Source organism: Rutilus rutilus, assembly GCF_951802725.1.
Source record: "Rutilus rutilus genome assembly, chromosome: 1".
Lineage (NCBI taxonomy): Eukaryota > Metazoa > Chordata > Actinopteri > Cypriniformes > Leuciscidae > Rutilus > Rutilus rutilus.
The window spans coordinates 1,788,986-1,810,533 of record NC_140209.1 but is presented as its reverse complement, the minus strand read 5'-3'; the positions used below and the strand labels follow the sequence as shown (position 1 = coordinate 1,810,533).

The 21,548-nt window shown below is 37.5% G+C and overlaps 4 protein-coding genes across 5 annotated transcripts in view; 2 read left to right on the top strand and 2 right to left on the bottom strand.

The window, feature by feature from the left end:
• The window catches only part of LOC311301705 (uncharacterized protein), a 571,741-nt gene that overhangs the window by 1,385 nt on the left and 548,808 nt on the right, over window positions 1-21,548 (top strand). The gene's annotated exons all lie outside the window — the stretch shown is intronic.
• LOC311301636 (uncharacterized protein) overlaps window positions 1-21,548 on the bottom strand; it is a 170,530-nt gene that overhangs the window by 118,855 nt on the left and 30,127 nt on the right. The gene's annotated exons all lie outside the window — the stretch shown is intronic.
• Window positions 1,458-3,408, top strand: LOC311301758 (uncharacterized protein). Its single transcript, XM_084427086.1, has 3 exons — window positions 1,458-1,957; window positions 2,502-2,561; window positions 2,707-3,408. Exons 1-3 carry the CDS (start codon window positions 1,546-1,548, stop codon window positions 2,742-2,744), a joined length of 510 nt encoding a protein of 169 aa, XP_084283212.1. The 5' UTR covers window positions 1,458-1,545; the 3' UTR covers window positions 2,745-3,408.
• LOC311301720 (uncharacterized protein) lies at window positions 8,419-11,410 on the bottom strand. The gene is made up of 4 exons (XM_084427001.1): window positions 10,544-11,410; window positions 9,846-10,154; window positions 9,366-9,748; window positions 8,419-9,293 (listed from the first exon to the last, which is right to left on the bottom strand). The coding sequence occupies exons 1-4, from the start codon at window positions 10,602-10,604 to the stop codon at window positions 9,270-9,272; spliced, it is 777 nt and encodes a 258-aa protein (XP_084283127.1). The 5' UTR covers window positions 10,605-11,410; the 3' UTR covers window positions 8,419-9,269.

Sequence of the window (21,548 nt, the reverse complement as noted above, 5' to 3'; positions counted from 1 at the left end):
TTTTCTGACAGATTTGTGAAAACTTCCACAGATTGGCTCGACTCTTTCTGATGGCTTCATACGTTTTGGAGTTGTAAAATATTAGTGGTCAAAGTCATAAACTGCATAACAATCCTTATAATCCCCAATATTGGCCTCCTACATGGGTCATACATGATATATTGCATAAATCAGACGAGTGTATTAAAGCCTAGTATGACCCATGTAGGAGGTCGGCTTTAGGAATTATAAGGCTTATGTCCTTCATTCAAGCTGAAGGTTTATTTGCAGAAGCTCAACTGTGTTTCACTCTCATATAAACCAGGAATAAATTATACAGTAACACAGTAACACAGTAATACAGTAATACAGTACAGTCTCTTCTCAACTACTGCCACTGTAAACTGTGATGATGGAACACAAACTGCAGGTCATGATCGATATGAAAATATGATGTTAATGTCCTAATGATGATGCGTCTGAACATTCATCTTCTGCAGCTCCAGTCGCTTCACCAACACTGACTCCAGTCAGAAGCTCAAACTCTGAGAAGACATCAAGCCGAACTACAGCAGCAGCTCCTACACAAGGTTCATGATCACACGATCACTGTCACACATCATCAGTCTCTCGCTTCAGTGGTTTGCACTGGCTCTCACAGACTGGTTTATCATCACACATATTATCTACAAAAAAAGCTCTTTAGTCAGGTTTGTTGAGTCAGGTTGAGTTTTGATACAAATGCCCGGTCTTGTACAGTCTGTTGTCTGATGCAAAATAATCATAATATACTAGGGGTGTAACGATTCATCAACTACATCAATGTATCGATTTATATTCCTACGATCCAACTACATCGATCTGTGCTCGGCAAGTTGGTCAGTTATTAGTGTATTTCTACGGTTGAAGAGGAGGATCAACTCATCCTGTGCCGTCCAGTAATGTTTATGACAAAGCTGAAATCAAAAGTTCAAGATATGATGATATTATATTATTTAAATTTGTTTCAAAGTCAGAGTATTTCTTATTCCATCTTAAAGAGGCGTTTGATTTGGTTTATCTATAAATGTTAATGAATGCATTAGCTATCAAACAGCGGAAAAAGACTGTATGATTTGAATCTTCTGCTTTGTATGCTGGTGGGGTTTATGTTTTTTTCATTTATTAATATCATAATTATCACTGAGATATACTGTGTTTCAGGAACCAGTGGAGCGAAGTTCATCAGTTCTGGTGGAAATGTCTCTCTGTCCTGTAATAAAACTCTTTCTGACTGCAAATCAACTACATGGACCTACTATAGCAGACATTCATGGGGAGTTAAACTGATTACTGGAGGGATAAAGAAGAACGACACAGAGAGACATGAGAGACTGAGTCTGGAGTCTGACTGCTCTCTGAACATCAAGAACGTCACAGGAGAAGATTATGGATTATACAGATGCAGACAATATGTGAATGGAGAACAACAAGGACCTGATGCTGATGTTCATCTGAATGTTCTTCATGGTAAGTTTATGATTATGTGGTCAATTTAAAAAGGGCAGATTCTCCCTTTAAACTCAGATGATGATTGAAGAGTCTGTGATTTGTGTCTTGTGTTCAGTTTCAGTGTCTCCATCATCATCATCATCATCATCATCATCAACATCATCATCTTCATCATCTTCATCATCACAGACTGAGATCAGTCCAGGCCGCTCTGTGACTCTCTCCTGTCAGTTGTATACACATATTGGATTCTCCTGTGATGATTGGGTCCGTTATGGGGGAGTTGAGCTGTTGTGGGTGAATCAGGCTGGTGTTGATCTGAAGACAGACTCCAGATATCAGATATTATCATCATCAGATCAAGATCGCTGTATCATCACTCTGACTACAACACTCCTGAATGAAGATGACAACAGAGAGTGGAGATGTCAGCTTACTAACATAAATCAACTCGTGACCTCAGTCAGATACACTGTCAAGTATTCAGGTGAGAAAACACTCTTTTCTGACAGATTTGTGAAAACTTCCACAGATTGGCTCTACTCTTTCTGATGGCTTCATACTTTTTGGAGTTGTAAAATATTAGTGGTCAAAGTCATAAACTGCATAACAATCCTTATAATCCCCAATATTGGCCTCCTACATGAGTCATACATGATATATTGCATAAATCAGACGAGTGTATTAAAGCCTAGTATGACCCATGTAGGAGGTCGGCTTTAGGAATTATAAGGCTTATGTCCTTCATTCAAGCTGAAGGTTTATTTGCAGAAGCTCAACTGTGTTTCACTCTCATATAAACCAGGAATAACTTATACAGTAACACAGTAATACAGTAATACAGTACAGTCTCTTCTCAACTACTGCCATTCTCCTCCTGACAGCTTGAGAGTGAAGTAAGAAGATAATAGATGACAGACTCGTGCACATATTCATAATTTCTGTGATGTGAAGCTCCAGTATTATGTGATGATGATGTTGTGTATATGTGGCATTATGTGTTGAACTGAACTAACAGACGTGATCCACAGATCCAGCTGATACAGCATCAGAAACTGAAGTCAGTGTGACTGCTGGATCATTATACAGAGGTACGACACGTTCATTTATACTGACAGCTTTATAACATTAAACTATCAGTCAGTCTGTAAATGCTTCATCAATAACTGTTGATAGTTGAATACCCTTGACTTCAGTCATGTACAGTTTCTCTTCTTCCTCTCATGTTTCCTGCAGATCCTACTGTGGAATATCTATGTATTGACGGCATCTAAAACATGCAACGTTTCATGTATGAAAACATTCAAATGCACAAATATTGATGAATCAATATAAAAAAAAAACTGGCACTGCGTTAGATTAAACTGAAAAGGGTCATCGTACTTGCATATTGTTGTCCTATTGTTAGTTTAACTGCTGCTGTTGTTCTCATTTGTAAGTCGCTTTGGATAAAAGCGTCTGTAATGTATGTAGATGTAATCCATGTCTATTTTGTATATCTATCTTGTATATTAATCCTCTTACTTATGCTTATTAATGTTGGTGTCTTGTAAGTCCATGCGGGCTGGGCTTAATCATACGCATGACACAATAATAAAACTTCATTCATTCATTCATTCATTCATTCCATAAAGTTTAGAAAGTTTTTTGTGTGCAAATAACAGCCAAGATTTATTTTCATTTATATGGATGTTATGGATATATTTGCCTACAGTGTTGAAAGTCATTCTCTTGCGCTTCATATGTAAACTGCTTTAAATATAATATTAATACAGTAATGGACAGACTCAGACTGTATAATCTCTCTCTGTTCTGTGTGATGGAGCTGATTTGAGGATTCTTGGATCTTGTCTGTTCATTCCTGTTTTTAGCATCTTTTTTCATTTTGAATGATTGCTATAATTTTCTTAATAAAACCTCTGCAGTTGTGTTTAATAAGTCTCCTTTCCTGAGAAGTTTGTTCCCCTTCATGAGCTCGTAATGTATCGTAATATAGAATAGTAAGTGTGAGTATTAATGGGTCGAGTGTTGATGAAATATATGCGTTTTCAGCCGTTAGCTTAGCACAAAGACTGGAGGTAAACGGCTCCAGCTAGCATACTGCTCTCAATACGTGACAAAATAACGCCAACATTTTCCTATTTACATGTTGTGATTTGTATAGTCAATAAAAAAGTGAAGCTGTACAAACAGAAACACAAAAGGTCACGCGCATAGAAGTGAAGATATACTGGAGATTGACAGATGAGTCACGAGATGACAGTCAGGTTGAGATCATTAGTCTAATATGCAAATATGCTCCTGTCCATCTGAAGAGAAATTCTCTACAAACCCTGAATTAATTCCTATAGAAGAAGCAAAGTCTATAATAATCAGGGTCATGCAGAGACTTGCTAAAGAGAGAATGTGTGTAATGCAGTGAGAAAAGTAATTCATGATCAAGTTCACTGCAACATTTGTCTTAAAAAAATGTCATCTTGTAAGAAGAATTGTTTGAAATACTATATTGTATCCATGTTAAAAGAGTTGGATTAGTATTATCTGCATACGTTCTTTAAGAAAACTGCGCATAATACACATGTGAGACAGACTAGTGTAGATATTACAGATAGGCCGTTGTCTTTCCTCCAAGCCACGCTGGCGGAGTTTTTCACCGCCGTAAAGAAATGCTCATTTTCAGACCGCAATTTAATAAATTGAGCTGTCTGATCCTTGCTCCCTGAAACAATTATTAAACTAATATTAGCACAAGTTCTGCCTCAAACCACCTGAGAAATTTTATAAGAAAGAAAAACTTTTAACTGTGATTAAAAAAAATACTCCATCATTTCTGGTCAAACAGAAAAGACCAATACATCATTTTGACTACCTTTATTTGTGTAAACTCACAATAACAAGAAAACTTTGTGCTTTCGTAAAAATAAAATCCTCTGCAGGCCATATTTGAAGGCCGATTGCGTCAGCGGCACGACGAAGAATGTCCCAATTTTAAGGGTGCTTCTCATTTCTTATTTGTGCATCCTCGTTTCCTTTCCTCGCTTCCTTTCCTCGTGTCTCAGCTCCCCAGAGAGAAGCACCCAGAGACTGCATCCTTCCAAGTTCGCATTCGAAGGCCGATTGCGTCACAGCGGCTCGACGAAGGCTGTCCCAATTCAATTCTGCATCCTTCAAAGCACGTATTCGAAGGCCGGTTGCGTCATCAGCTCGATGAAGGCTACCCTGATTCAAAAGCGACGCCAAATGCACCCTTCGGTTCCCCGTGAAAGGAAGGATACACCGAATGACAATGAACATGAAAAATTGGTGCAAATTAATGACATCCCGCAAGAGGTCCCAAGACTTGGTCACCTTGTTGAACTGAAAGCCTAAATAATGTCAGCCTTTATATTTAAATGTAAAATGTCTACTGGCTTTTACTTTCATTTTGTATTTGGTTTATTTTTATCATTAAAATATGTTGAATGTTCGCCGGATCCCGCCTCCTTCTTCCCATAACATCTGAACCCCGTTACATCTATATATATATATATATATGCAACAGTTCAAAAGCATATCATTCATGAAAATCATTCATAATGTTATTTTTCTTATTTAACGCTCTCTCTTCATAGATACATGCTTGGTTATGCAGTCCCTAACAATTTACTTGCCACTGTTATGTGCCTTTGCGCACACACACACACACACACACACACACATACATGTCTATATTACTAACAGAGCACTATCCAACAGGGGACTCCCATCAAGGTTATTGTAGTCTGGCATTTTTAAATTAGTTTTTATTTTAATATCATTTTCAAATTTCCAATAAATTTCAGTTAGTTTAATGTTTGCAGTTTACAGCTAACTCTTGAGAAAACCTCTTAATAATACAAATAAAATAATAGTTTGAGGATGAACAAAGAACCACACATATGCAACTAAAGAGTACAGATTATTCATTCATACTCATTCATATTAAAAATTTAATCTTGTTAAAACATGGTGTATAAGAGGGGAAAAAATATGCGTATGATTATTATGATTATTCTTTAAGGTTGTTTCTATGATTAATCCTTTCCAACATTATTCTTGTATTGATACATTTATACCATTTATGATGACAGAATTTTCATTTTAAAAGTGAACTTCTCCTTTAAGTGTAACAATAACCATATTTTGTCATTAAACCTTTTCAATTACAAATAATGTGCTAACTAGTTTTGATTTGGTATTGACTTTGAAGTGCTACATACTGGCTTTATTGCAGGGTGAGCTTTGTTTTATCAGGAAAATCAGTCCTTACAGCCTTACTGTTGCTCTGTCTCTTCTTCTCTGGGTCTCTCTCTCTCTCTCTCTCTCTCTCTCTCTCTTTCTCTTTACCACCTCTTTTCTCTTACTCTCTCCCTCTCTTTACCACCTCTTTCCTCATACTCTCTACACTCACTCTCTCTCTCTCTCTCTCTCTTTACCTCCTCTTTTCTTTTACTCTCTACCTCTCTTTACCACCCATTTCCTCATACTCTGTACTCTCTCTCTCTCTCTCTCTCTCTCTCTCTCTCTCTCTCTCTCTCCCTCTCTTTACCACCTCTTTCCTCATACTCTCTACACTCACTCTCTCTCTCTCTCTCTCTCTCTCTCTCTCTCTCTTTACCACCTCTTTCCTCATACTCTCTCTACACTCACTCACTCTCTCTCTCTCTCTCTTTACCACCTCTTTCCTCTTACTCTCTCCCTCTCTTTACCACCTCTTTCCTCATACTCTCTACACTCACTCTCCCTCTCTCTCTCTCTCTCTCTTTACCTCCTCTTTTCTTTTACTCTCTACCTCTCTTTACCACCCATTTCCTCATACTCTGTACACTCTCTCTCTCTCTCTCTCTCTCTCTCTCTCTCTCTCTCTCTTTACCACCTCTTTCCTCATACTCTCTACACTCACTCACTCTCTCTCTCTCTCTCTCTCTCTCTCTCTCTCTCTCTCTCTCTCTCTCTCTTACCACCTCTTTCCTCATACTCTCTCTACACTCACTCACTCTCTCTCTCTCTCTTTACCACCTCTTTCCTCTTACTCTCTCTCTCTCTTTACCACCTCTTTCCTCTTACTCTCTACCTCTTTACCACCTCTTTCCTCATACTCTCTCTACTCTCTCTCTCTCTCTCTCTCTTTACCACCTCTTTCCTCATACTCTCTCTCTCTCTCTCTCTCTCTCTCTCTCTTTACCACCTCTTTCCTCTTACTCTCTACACTCTCTCTCTCTCTCTCTCTCTTTACCACCTCTTTCCTCATACTCTCTCTCTCTCTCTCTCACTGGTAACATATTTCATATATGCTGGGTAAGATTAATGGTACATGTTATCATCATCTCATACATCTATTTTGTAACTATTTTACTTTAACTATTTAACTATTCTCTCACTTTTACGTGGTCTCGGTCTTGTCACAGCCTTGACGGTCTTTGGTCTTGGTCTTGTCTTGGTCGATAATGCAACATTATTATCCGCAACGGAACGGATTGAAGCGCGCGTCCGAGTGAAGACAGTGCGGCGTGTGCGCCCAATATACGAGAAAACACTTTATCCGCGCCACTGATCGCAGCGGCAACGAGCACTTTGAGCACTTGATTTAAAAAACACATATCCGTGACATGATGGGTTTTTAACTTCATTCAGGAGATTTTGGGTAACTGCACAACTGACAGATGACTTTGAGCGCAGTCAGCGCACCGCCAACGGTGTGTGTGTGTGTGTGTGTGTGTAACCATAGTGACAAAACGACCAACTTTCGGATCCTGCACTTAAGCCTATAATTTCGTTTTTAAACATTTTATTATGTATTTAAAAGTTGCAGAATGGATTAATTTGGAGACTCCGAAATCGGCAGAGATAGGCAGGCATTTGCTTAGATGAATTTGTGTCTTTGATATCTCTCTGTGTGTGTGTGTGTGTGTGTGTGTGTTGTTTGATTACAGTATTGTATTTAAGATGGTGTTAGACTAAATAAATGGTCTTTTAAATATCATCTGCATATCTCCGTTGTGTTGACTAAACATTAGGCCTAATCCAAGTTTATAATTGCGTATCTTTAATTTGATGTTACGATTTCATCTACACATTAAGTATCATTTCAATTGGTTACAAATTTCTCATTCTTTAGACAGTTGTTGGAGGAGCAAGATGGTGTTGGAGGTGTTTGATGTTTTGTCAGATGAACCAGTCAGTACCAGTCATGTCAGTCCTCAACAGTACACAAAAGTTAAGGGAGTCTCAATCCTCTAATAGTGCAGTAACAGCCGTCATGCAATAGCTACACATAGTTGATCTCACCCTGCAAAAACATTTACAGTGAGCTCACAGTCACACATGACATGGTCTGTCTCTGTATTGTTCTGCCTGTGTAGTTGAAGTAATACCATCTAATATGTATTGAATGTAAACTGCGGCTGAACCCTAGTATGCTGCTGTTCTTGAATTCATATACTGCTTAGCTTCAACACTAGTCTATTTTTTTCCCTCCGGTCTCGACTTGGTCTCGGTCTTGGTCTCGACTTGGTCTTGGTCTTGACTTGGTCTGTCTTGGTCTTGTCTTGGTCTCGATACCCTCTGGTCTTGGTAGTGTCTTGGTCTCGGTTTAGGCGGTCTTGACTACAAGTCTACTTTGAAGTGCTTCATATTGCAATACAATATAATCACTCTCTACAGCAACGCTCTCCCACATATTAAGCTGTTGTAACTGCGCTTATTTCCGTCGTTGGTATAAGAGGCAGTGGGTGGAATAGACAAGAAATGTGCAGTTTTCTACCATCTTGCTGACAATGTTTCTTTAGTCATTCGGCAGTCTTGCAGACTGAACCCCTGCAGGAAATCCACCCTTACAGGCTATTCTTAGCATTACTGTTAGTTTCACTTCTTTATTTTAGCAGTTTCCTGCATGCCATTAAACTCTAGAAGTAAAATCTTGAAATTATTAGTGAAGTATTGTAAAGTATTTATTAGCATCAGCTTGGTAAAAGAGAATGACTTTCAACACTGTAGGCAAATATATCCATAAAATCCATATAAATGAAAATAAATCTTGGCTGTTATTTGCACACAAAAAAATTCTAAACTTTATGGTGTCACTATTTAATATTACATAATGCCACATATACACAACATCATCATCACATAATACTGGAGCTTCACATCACAGAAATGATGAATATGGTCACGAGTCTGTCATCTATTATCTTCTTACTTCACTCTCAAGCTGTCAGGAGGAGAATGACTATCGCCCTTGACCAAAGATAAATCTAATTGATGCTTTATTCATTCATAGATATTCATGTTAAGTGAGACTCTAGCACACTTGCATTTATACATTTGCAGAAACATTGACACACACTTCATGATCACATGATCATTGTCACACATCATCAGTCTCTCGCTTCAGCGGTTTGATCCCGCCACAATAAAATCAGCCGGATAATTCCATCAATTCAGGATTGAAAGCTCAAAAGATTCATTTATTATATTAAATTTACATACATTACAGACGCTTTTATCCAAAGCGACTTACACATGAGAACAACAGAAGCAGTTAAACTAGCAATAGGACAATAATATGCAAGTACGATGAGCCTTTCCAGTTCAATCTAACGCTGTACCAGTTTTTTTTTTAAATATTGAAATATTGATTCACCAATATTTGTGCATTTGAATGTTTTCATACATGAAACGTTGAATGTTTTAGATGCCGCCAATACATAGATATTCCATGGTAGGATCTGCTGCTGTAGTTCGGCTTGATTTCTTCTCAGAGTTTGAGCTTCTGACTGGAATCAGTGTTGGTGAAGCGACTGGAGCTGCAGAAGATGAATGTTCAGACGCATCATCTGTAGGACATTAACATCATATTTTACAGTGTTGTTTCTCACCTGAATACTTGTGTATCTTGTGACAGTGTATCTGACTGAGGTCTCGAGTTGATTTCCCAGAGTAAGCTGACATCTCCACTCTCTGTTGACATCTTCATTCAGGAGTGTTGTAGTCAGAGTGAGGATACAGTGATCTTGATCTGATGATGATAATATCTGATATCTGGAGTCTGTCTTCAGATCAACACCAGTCTGATTCACCCACAACAGCTCAAGACCCTCAGAACGGACCAAAGAATCACAGGAGTATATATATGAGAGTCCAGCATATGAATACAACTGACAGGAGAGAGTCACAGAGCGGCCTGGACTGATCTCAGTCTGTGAGGATGAAGATGATGAAGATGATGATGATGAAGATGAAGATGACGAAGACACTGAAACTGAACACAAGACACAAATCACAGACTCTTCAATCATCATCTGAGTTTAAAGGGAGAATCTGCCCTTTTTAAATTGACCACATAATCATAAACTTACCATGAAGAACATGCAGAAGAACATCAGCATCAGGTCCTTGTTGTCTGTCATTCACATATTGTCTGCATCTGTATAATCCATAATCTTCTCCTGTGACGTTCTTGATGTTCAGAGAGCAGTCAGACTCCAGACTCAGTCTCTCATGTCTCTCTGTGTTTTTCTTCTTTATCCCTCCAGTAATCAGTTCAACTCTCCCTGAATCACTGTCATAGTAGGTCCATGTAGTTGATTTGCAGTCAGAAAGAGCTTTATTACAGGACAGAGAGACATTTTCACCAGAACTGATGAACACTTCCACTCCACTGGTTCCTGAAACACAGTATATCTCAGTGATCATTATGATATATATTAATAAATGAAACATAAAACACACCAGCATAAAAAGCAGAAGTTTTAAATCATAGTATTTTTCCTGACTTAAAGCAAACAACACACTCTCCAGAATAAACTATTAGTCTTTATCAGAGAGCTGTTCAAATCACTGACACACTCTTAATATGAAGATAATTCTTCATCATCAGATGTTTGAGTGACACTATGTCCAGTATCAGGAATAATACAGTATGATCTGTGTGTATCAATACACAACTCTGAGATCACAACGTGAATGTGTGCAAGAATAAACTGAGCATGTTCAAATGAACTCTTTCCAGACTAATTCCACTAAATGTCTTTAGAGAAAATACAGATTTCTTTACCTGTGAGAAGTGAAGAGAGAATGATCAGTCCCAGCAGACACAGATCACACTTATCAGCCATTTTCTGTTTCTGTCAGTCTTCCTCTGCATTATATATAGTTACAGCTCCTCCTTTAACCCTCTGTCGTCTGAGGTGTTTTCTGGGTCCTGGAGGTGTTCTGACATGCTCTGACATTTGTGGTTATTTCTGTTACTTGTGACATTTTCATGGCTAAAGTCTAATTACACTGTATTCAGCACAAACTCTGCTACAATAATATATCAGCAGCATGTGTGTAAAAGTTTGTAGTTTTGAGATAATGACATTTATGCGTGGTTTGTGAAAATACAAAAAAAAAATTCTCACTGAAATAAGGTCATGAAACCCATACTGATTATTTCTTCACAAGACTTTTGAAAATTGTAAGACGTGATTTAAAAGTTGAGAGACTAAGACTATTACGTATATCTTGTGGTAAAGTATTCCAAATTGTCGGAGCTATACAACTAAAAGCTCGACTTCCCATCGTAGTCAAACGCACAGATGGTACTACAAGAGTCACAGAAGCAGAAGACCTGAGGGATCGAGTAGGTAAATACACATGCAGAAGTTCACTCAGATATGAAGGTGCTAGATCATGAAGAGCCTTATAAGTAAAAAGTCAAATCTTGAATTGGATACGATATTTGATCGGTTATATGCTCATTCAAAGGTGTTCGTGTAATGATCCGAGCTGCTGAGTTCTGAACCATCTGAAGTTTGTGAATGAGTTTCTGTGAGACACCACTGAGCAGAGAGTTGCAATAGTCAATTCGAGAAGTAACTAATGCATGCACCAGAACAGCAGTACTATTAACAGAAAGGGATGGTTGGAGACGATTAATATTTCGCAGATAATAATATGCTGAACTTGTAATATTATTAACATGTGCTTCATAGGACAGAGTACTGTCGAGGACGACACCCAGAAGGAAAGATAACAGAGTTGTCGATAGCAAGTGAGAAACTTTCACAATTTCTAAGCAAATTAAGTTTTGCTTTAGTGCCTACTAATAAAATTTCAGTCTTTGCGCTATTAACCTTGAGAAAATTGCATGTAAACCATGATTTGATTTCAGAAAGACAAAGCAACAGAGAGGAAGATGGAAATATCGAACTAGGCTTTGAAGATATATAGAGCTGGGTGTCGTCAGCGTAGCAATGAAAATTTATATTAAATTTACGAAAAATCTGTCCTAGAGGCAATAAATATATGATAAACAGAAGAGGGCCCAAGACTGATCCTTGAGGTACACCGCTGGTTATCTGAGATATCCGCGATTTAAATTGTTTTATCTCAACAAACTGAGTCCGACCAGATAGATATGATCTAAACCAATCATAGGTTGTACCAGTGATCCCAATAGAAATCAACCTTTCCAGTAAAATGCTATGTGAGATAGTGTCGAAGGCTGCACTTAAATCAAGAAGAATGAGTATTGATAAAAGTCCCGAATCTGCAGCCATTAACAAATCATTTGTGACTTTAATTAATGCTGTCTCCGTGCTATGATATGGACGATAAGCAGACTGAAATTGCTCAAACAAGTTATTATCCGTTAGATGAGTATGTACCTGCTGAGCAACAATTTTTTCCAGTAATTTAGAAAGAAAGGGTAAATTAGAGATGGGTCGAAAGTTTTCAGGGTTGTTACAATCCGCACCAGGTTTCTTGGGTATAGGAGTTATTGCCGCTAGTTGAAAGGATGAAGGAATAGTACCAGTAATAAGAGAAGAATGTATAATTTTAGTTATCAAGGGTAATAAAGAAGGTAGACAAAACTTAACAAAATGTGTAGGAATAGGATCTAACTGACAGGTAGTAGATTTAGATTTTTGAACATATTCAGCTATTTCATTCTCAGTAGGCAAATAAAAACTAGAGAAAGCAGTTAGATTGGAAGCATCATAAAGAGAGGAGAATAAACCACATGCCCCGATGTTGGGTGTTAAAATCTTATGAATAGTTTCAATTTTTTCGTTGAAACAATTCATAAAAATATCACATGTAGTATTAGAATGCGAATGCAACGAGAAAACATCTGGTGGTCGCAAAATACGGTTCATTGTTGAGAACAGCATTTTTGTATTCCCATCACCAGAGTTTATCATACTGGCATAATAACTAGTTTTAGCAGTAGAAAGGGCTTCTTTGTAGTCCCTGATGTGGTGATCATACATTTCCTTGTGCACAGTTAGACCAGATCTCGTATATAAACGCTCTAGTTGACGCCCCTTAGCCTTTAACAGACGCAACTCAGAGTTATACCATGGAGCAGTATGAGCAAATGAGACAGTCCAAGTTCTAACACGTGCAACAACATCTAAAATATTCTGCAGCTGATCATTATAGCAAGAAGTAAGCTCGTCCAGGCTAAGTAGTCCGTCAATATTCAACAAGTTATCAACTTCATTAGAAAACACAGACAAATCAGTGTTCTTAATATTACGGAATGTGATAGTACGGCTTTGAACAGATTTTGATACAGTTAATTTGGCACTGAAAGACACAAGTTTATGATCCGATATAGACAAGTCACGTGAACTACAATCAAAAGGTGTTGTTCCAGTACAGCAAATAAGATCGAGTGTGTGACCCTTTGAATGAGTCGGAAAATCAATAAACTGTTTCAGTCCAAAACTGTCCAAACATGATAGAAAGTCTTTTGTATCAGTAGCAGTAGCTCTGTCCACGTGGATATTAAAATCACCAACCATAATCACATTTGGAGAAGCAGAACATAATAAAGTTAAAAAAGCAGAAAGTTCAGTTAGAAAGTTAGTGTTAGATTTGGGTGGACGGTAAACTGTTGTTATGATAGTGGGTACCGGTCCATTTACTTGTAGCACCATGGATTCAAAAGTAGCGTAGGAAGGCACAGCTATAGTAGAGACCTTCCATTTCTTATTATAAAGCATTGCTAGACCACCACCTCGACCCGAGACTCGGGGCCGACAGACATAAGCAAAACCTGGAGGAATGGACTGATTCAGCTGAGAAAAATCATTTTGCTGCTGCCATGTCTCAGTCAAACAGAAGAAATCAAACTTACAGTCATTCAGTAGATCCCAAACCAGCGGCACCTTATTGTTGATTGAACGAATGTTGAATAATCCAAACGTAAAAACGTTCGTTGTTGGTTCGATGAGTGTTGACTTGCCTAGATGAGCTAGCACAGAGTGATCAACAGTTCGTTCCAATTTCCTTGTCGAACGCGCAGATGATGACCAGAAGGACTTTATAGAGTTTAAATCATCGTAATTGTAATTCCGTCTTGATCCGCGATGAATATATTTGCGACGAGGCTTAAAGATGTCAGTATAGAAATGAAGATCCGGAGGAGACAGGTAGCGGTTGGAACGAAACTGTAGAAGTTCTTCGGCGCTGTATAGAAATACCGACACAGCAGGCTGAAATAGTGGAAGTAAAATAATCCAGATTAAGATGATCCATGAAACCATCGCGTGGAGCCTCATTTTTTCCGATATTAGGCACAGAGAGTAGCCAGACACTCCGTGTAAACAACAGAGTTTTAAAACTCAGACTCGGATCTCTCCAAATGTTGTGCTTATCGTTTTAAAAACATAAGCCAGACCGTTACAGTGTCCAAACAACTCAGTGAGAATTAAAATAATAATTTAAAACAAATAATCACCCGGGAACAGCGGCAACTAAGACGCGCCAGCGTTCGCTCCCGGAAGCCAACAAGAAGGTTTTATGTAAGGTAATATGTAAGCTTTTCACACCTGAGAAAGACAAAGACACTCCCCTAATGGCCCTATTAGGAGCTATCAAGCCCTGCCATTCTGAGCAACATTGCACAAAGAATGAGGAGATTTAAAAAAGAATGGCTTTTTGATTGTTTGGATTTATTTACAACATAATCCAAATATACACAACAAATGACAAAAAAGCACTCATTGAAAACAATGATCCAAAGAAAGTGACCTTTGTGCCATTCCTAAAAACATTGTACATACCTTTCATTTCCAAGGTGTTTGATTTTCACTTTACCATGTTCATGTACAGAGACTCATGTTGAAGTCGTGTATACACTATCCCAGTGTAACTTTGTCCTCTCTGTAGATCGGGATCATATAGACTCTGAACTGTGTACTTTAACACTGAGGATTTTGCTCTGTGGTCTTGAATGGTCTTGACTCTGAGTGACACTCAACTTTCCTCTACAGATGTATAGATGCTACAATTGGTTAATAGTTGCAATAGTTGTTCTCGAAATAAAAGAGAATGTGTGAAAAGTACAGAGAGCTCGCAAGACGGAGAAGGAGAGAAAGACGCTGGCGAAGGTCCAAGACCAAGACTCAACCCCTCGAGATGAACCGATTCATCGTGCACAGCAGTTAATAAAGATTATCAGACAAGTTGAAAGATCAAATAAGAAAATAATAGACATTGCATACAGTTTTATGGTTGAAAATGAAATAAAATGTTCAAATGAAGATGTGTTGAATTTGAAGGGGGAACTCAACCTAAAGCCTAGTTTGAGCTTGGCCTGTGAACTTGAGGGTCATAGGAAGAGATAGTGTGTGTGTGTGTAGCTATAGTTACATAACATGTTTCAGGGTGTTAAAACCACATGTGTTTTTGAAGAGAACTTGGAGCATATCTTGCTTCACAGATAGAAAAGGTGTGAAGCCGAAGAGGGTCAAAGGGAACAGGGGAACTTTCCATATAGAGCTTTTGGTGTGTGTGCTGCATAAGACAAGTGTGATAAGATCTGTAGATAATCTGAATATGTGCTTTCACAAGCTTATGTTAATGAAAGTCCCAAGCATTACCTTATAAGGGAATTAACTGTACTAAGGCCTTCTTGCAAGAATAAAGTACTTCAAAGACAAGTAGGTTTGCTTTTCACTGCAGTCTCACCACTAAACAGATCATATCTGCAACAAGCGGGACAGCACCAACATGTGTGTTAGATGGTTTGAAAAGGCTTGATACATTAACATATACACACACATAAACATATTAAATAAATAAATTAGTTCTTGGAAGTGTTGTTGTTTCTTAATCTTGTAAGTGGGCAGTGCTTTTGTTGAACAGAGTTCTTTAGACTGGATAAAAGAGGGTGAAAGTGATTAATAGAGAAGGTTGTATGAGCTTATTACAGTAATAACAGCTTATTACCACCTATAGTTACGTTTTAAAGTCAAGCGCCCTCTAGTGGTCCTGTTAATAATGACAGTGTCGTGTGTACTGTTGTTGTATTTTGTACAAATACTATTTGTTGTACTATTTGATGTGCTTTTTTCAAAAAAGCCATATTGGAAAGTAAAGATCAAAATAATTAAACTCTTATCAAATTAAATTATTATTTAAAAAAAAAATTATAAATAAATCTTTTGTAACAAAGTAAAAAAAAAGAAAAGAAAATGTTTTAAAAGCACTGCAGATGATAAAACCATGATTTATATCAAGTCAAATCAAATCAAATTGTATTAATAAAGCACATTTAAAATCAACCTTGGATGGCCAAAGTGCAGTACATGAAAAAAAACACACACAAAAAAAACAGAAAAGGCAAAAATGACTAGAAACACGAAAATTAAAATTAAGACAAGAAAAGCAGTAGAATTACAAAGAATTGAAAGCACAAGAGAAGAGATGAGTTTTAAGCACAGATTTAAATAGTGTAGAAGCAGGTCTAGCATATAGTGGGAGGTTATTCCACAACTGAGGGCCAGCCACTGCAAAAGCTCGATCACCTCTGCATCGTAAGTGAGATCGAGGGGCAGACAGAAGATGCTGATCTCTTGACCTAAGTGATCTGGGTGGGTTGTGATTGACAATTAAATCAGAGAGATATTTAGGGGCTTGATTACAACAAGCTTTGTAGGTGAAAGTTAAGATTTTACAATTCGATATCGAACTGGCAGCCAGTGTAGAGAGCGCATAATTGGGGTAATATGACCACGTTTACGGCTGGCGGCGAGCAAACGGGCAGCCGCGTTTTGGACCATTTGAATACGAGAGATTGCAGACAGAAGAAGCCCGACATATAGTGAGTTACAGTAGTCCAGTCGTGTGGAAATGAAAGCATGAATGACTGTCTCGAAGCTGTCTCTACTTACAAATGATTTAACTTAAAAACTAGCGCTAACTGTACTGTTAATTTGTTTGTTTAATTTAAGACTGCTATCAAGATAAAAACCCAATTTTTTTAAATGCTTCAAATGCTTGGCTATCTTTGTGTTTTATGGGTATGTAGATTTGGATGTCATCCGCGTAGCAGTGGTAAGACACACCAAATCTACTCATGATAGTTCCCAGGGGTAACATATACAGAGAGAACAGTAGAGGTGCCAGAACCGATCCCTGGGGCACACCACAGGTGGGTCGCTGAGGATGTTTGAGTGCCAGTCGAGATAAAAGGATCTTATGATCAACGAAATCAAATGCTGAGTTCAGATCTAGTAGCACTAGGGCTACAGTGTCCCCAGCATCAGTAGTCATGAGGATATCATTGAGGACTTTTAGAAGAGCAGACTCAGTGCTGTGAATGCGTTTGTAGCCAGACTGAAAGATGTCAGAGATAGAGTGAATGAGCTAATAATTCTGCAGCTGCATAAAAACTGATTTTTCTAGAATTTTAGATATGAATGGCAGGTTGGATATAAGTCTATAATTCTCATATACAGCAGGAACAAGTGAGGGCTTCATAAGAATGGGAGTCACAGTGGCGACTTTGAAACAGTCTGGTTCAGTCCCAGTCGCAAGACAATTGTTGATAATGTTCAGAATGTCAGATCCAACAGTATCGATAACCTGTTTTAAAAAGCGAGAGGGAAGAATATCTTGGGGAGAGAAGGTGGACTTTAATTTCAAAGTTATTTCCCTGCATGTCTGGAGGGAAACCAGCTCGAGTTCGCTCCACTGTACCCAAGAAAAAATAGGATCGGGTGCCAGCTGATTGAGAAATCATAAACTGTGATTTAACAGAGGGGTTAAGAACAGAGTCAATGGTTGAAAAGAGAGTTCTGGAGCAATGTGAATTCCTCTTAATGATATCAGACAGGAGTTTGTTCTTTGCTGCCATTTCTGCCTTTTGAAAATTATTTAACGAGGCAGTCAGCATCTCGAATGATATTTGGAGCATGTCTCTCTTCCATTTTCGTTCGAGCCATCTGCACTGTTGGCGTAATGTCACTGTTTATCCATGGCTGAGACTTATGTTTGGGATGGATGAGCTTGCAAGGTGTGATGGAGTCAAGAATGTTGGAGCATTTATCATTAAAGTCTTGTAATGTCTTTCTTTGCCAGAAAACGTCCTGGGAATGTGAGGTTAGGGTGCGAAACCAACGTACATGAGATGGTGCTGTATTGGGTGGAGCTGGAAGAAGTGTAGAAAAAAAACACTGGTCTGAGAGTGGAAGGTCACTGATTTCAATATCAGCCACCGATAGACCGTATGACAGTATTAGATCTAGTGTATGACCGTGACAGTGTGTGGGACCATTTACCCATTGAACAACATTTATAGAGGATATTACATTTAAAAAGTCTTTAGCGAAAGCACTAGCAGGGCAGCATACATGAATGTTAAAATCACCAATTATTAAAATACGGTCATATCTCGTCAAAGCATCCCCCAGGAGATCAGAAAACTCATTGATAAAGTTACTAGATGAAGGTGGACGATAGATTAGCAAGAGTAGAATAGGATAGAGGGAATTTAAATGAATTTCCTGGACTTCAAAGCTCGTAAAAGTGGCCGTTGACAATAAACGACACTGAACATTGTTTTTAAAAATAGTCACGAGTCCCCCTCCCCTGCCGGTTAACCGGAGAGTGTTGTAGCGACACCAGCTCAAAAGAGGGGGAATGGACAATTATTGATTATTAATTATCAATAATCAATAACTGATACTACTGGTTATCACTTACACACTTTAAATTACCCAAAAAGTTAATACAAAGCCCATATAGTTGTATCTCTATATATAAACAATTAACCACAACGAATTACAATTAATTATGAATATACAGAATGTGTTAATATTTGAATAACTTTCCCCAAATCTTTTGGAATTTTAAAACAAGACATTGAACTTGAGGTTGAATTTCAGAAATTGATATTGGAAAATTTTGAGACTGTGTTTATCATTTATTCGAAATACTGTGTGTTACTGTTATATATTTTTTTATTTAGTTTTTTTTTTTCATTCTTTCAATTTTAACCCTCTGAGGTCGGCAAACGCGCCCCCGCGTTTTGCTGGATTTTTTTCACATAGCAGCAACATAAACTTAAAAAAGTCCGTCATTTACGGTCATATTAATAAAATAAATACATGATTATAAACTATAGAGGGTCTTCTTTTTTTTGTGTACACTCACATTAACATCAAAACCTTGTTTTTATTTTTAAATAAATAAAATAAACAGGGTGCGCTTTCAGCTCACTCTGTCTCCGCAAAAATCTTTTTGAAACAAGTCTGGAAAATGAACTGAAACTCAGCTAATACTTATCACACAACCATGAAACATGCGCGTCTAAAGAAAGCTTTAAATTTCTACTTTTAAATAACACAATTCACATTCAAAACAAATATTCTCCTGCAATGTAATCTGTAAGAAACTAAAGAGAAGTACAGTTTCTCCCGTCTCACCTAATTATCGGTAATGAGTTCACACCCACTCGCAGAGCGCGCTATTCATAAGATAATGAGCTGAGGTGATCTATGCAAAATAAGGTAAACGCCCCCTGAAATGCCTTAAAACCAGCAAGTTTCATTTATTCACTTTCCTGTGCTGTTGGAAGATGACACGAGTTCAAATTTTGCTCAGAAGAAGAGCAGGACTCTGACGACGAACGTTTGTATTTTGAGCGACGAACGTTGAGCGACTTGATCCAGCCGTGGATAATATTTCGGGTAAGTCTTTTTAAATTTACTTGCATTAGTTGACACATGTTCGCATTTATGAGGAAAAAACAATATTACGTGACAGTTCTCCATTATGGACGCGAGCGCTCTGAAGCAGCACTAAAAGACTTTCAAACTTTCACAGAGACTTCAAAACAGAAAGCACAAATCCATTCTTTAAAACGAATTTCGTTTTGTTTTAATTGTATCTTAATTTTAATATTATTTTCATTAACAAATTTCCTGGATTTAATACATAAAAAGTAAATAGGCTAGCAATCACAACATAAGGTGCTTGAACTGGAGATCATCAAGTGGTCTAGTGGTAGAACATTTGCCTAGCGTGTCAAAGGTTCTGAGTTCAAATCTGCACTCATAGTTTTTTTTTTTTTTTTGTCAAATCAGATTATGTTTATCAGTGGTTGTATATCAGGCAGAGACATGTGTGTGTGTGTATTTTGTTTTGTAATTTCACTGGAACGAAAAGAGAGTCTCCACAACGGATTGAAGCGCGCGTCCGAGTGAAGACTGCGCGAGCCTAAAACAAACACAGTATCCGCGTCTGACTCGCGGGAATCCACGGCGCAAACCTGTGAGGGGCTGTGTTTTCTCGAGCCCCATATCAGCTCAAGAAAACACAAGTTTATTCAGATCATTACTTGTTTACACCGTCTCGCAGCGCTGTGAGGAATAATAATAATAAGGGAAAATGTCCCTCAAAAGGTAGATGTAAACAAACTATTAAAAGGTAAATATAATTTTTTTTTCTTTAAATAATTTTTATTGTGTTTTATTAGTAACAAATTTGGGGAGAGGATAAATATTCCAAAACTGAAAATACAGTATGAGAATTTACTGCACAATTACTAGACATGTTTACCTTGGATATTATACAATTTACAAGCACAATTTGTGGAAAAAAAAATGTATATAAAAAATATAAATAAAATTTATTTTTGTGTATAAATATATACACATGTATATGTGTGTGTGTGTATGCACATATATATATTTGTATAAGCAACGTATTAAACTGCAAATTAGCATTTATATTCCTTATAATAAAAATGAAAGACCTATGTTACAGACATATGAAAGACAACATTTCGTTGATTAGTTTTGGATAGATTATACATTTTTACTGTAAAATATCTGCCACCTCAAATAAGCTTTTATTTGCCAATTTTTTTGTCAAAAATAATCAAATAATCAATCAAATCCTTAACTTTGAAATATGTATGATAAAATGTATACTTTAGTTTGTACAAAGAAAGATTACACTTGAATTGTTGTTTATTTAAATATTTACAAGGTAGATGTAAACAAACTATTAAAAGGTAAATATAAGCCTTTTCTTTAAATAATTTTTATTGTGTTTTATTAGTGACAAATTTGGGGAGAGGATAAATATTCCAAAACTGAAAATACAGTATGAGAATTAACGGCACAATTACATGTTTTCCTTGGCTATTATAGGCCAAATTGCAAGCACAATATGTGGAAAAATAAAAAAGAATTGAGATGCTTCCAACTGTTGCTCTTGCATTCTTGTGGCTCAGTGACTCACCTGAATGAATGGCTCATTAAGTATGCGGTCCTCAGGTGTGAACCACTACATATGCATGATCTGTGACGCCCACTCCGCATATGGCCTTTCCAAACAGAAAGTGCTTTGCAAAATTCAAATCAATGTATTGTGTTATGTGAAGGATTAGGCAGGGTGATTTTCACATAATTTTGAAGAAAAAACACTAGGCGATGACATCCATTAGACAAAAGTCTTATTGGCACATATTTAGTGTGTGTTTTGTGGTCTTATTTCAGAAACTTTAGTTTTTAGTTTTTTCAATAACCACGCATAAACATTATTCTCTCAAAAATGCAGACATGTACATTCTTGTTGCTCACATATTATGGTAGCCCTGTTTGTGCTAAATAGTGTGTAATTTTTTTTTGCCATTACTATGTTTATAAGCAACTGAAAAAAGCACAAATGTCAGGGCATGTCAGAACATCTCAAGGACCCCAAAAACACCTCAGACCCCAGAGGGTTAAAAGATACAATTCATGCCAACAGAACAAACAAATAGAAAAACACACTTA

What these genes read in the sequence shown, in the direction of transcription:
- LOC311301720 (XM_084427001.1), bottom strand. Translation starts at nt 10,604, where the DNA reads ATGGCTGATAAGTGTGATCTGTGTCTGCTGGGACTGATCATTCTCTCT. An exon ending in TCTCTCTTCACTTCTCACAG is followed by an intron (nt 10,155 to 10,543) that starts GTAAAGAAATCT and finishes ACTGTGTTTCAG; the next exon opens with GAACCAGTGGAGTGGAAGTG. An exon ending in TCTTCTGCATGTTCTTCATG is followed by an intron (nt 9,749 to 9,845) that starts GTAAGTTTATGA and finishes TCTTGTGTTCAG; the next exon opens with TTTCAGTGTCTTCGTCATCT.
- LOC311301758 (XM_084427086.1), top strand. Translation starts at nt 1,546, where the DNA reads ATGATGATTGAAGAGTCTGTGATTTGTGTCTTGTGTTCAGTTTCAGTG. An exon ending in ATACACTGTCAAGTATTCAG is followed by an intron (nt 1,958 to 2,501) that starts GTGAGAAAACAC and finishes CGTGATCCACAG; the next exon opens with ATCCAGCTGATACAGCATCA. An exon ending in TGCTGGATCATTATACAGAG is followed by an intron (nt 2,562 to 2,706) that starts GTACGACACGTT and finishes TGTTTCCTGCAG; the next exon opens with ATCCTACTGTGGAATATCTA.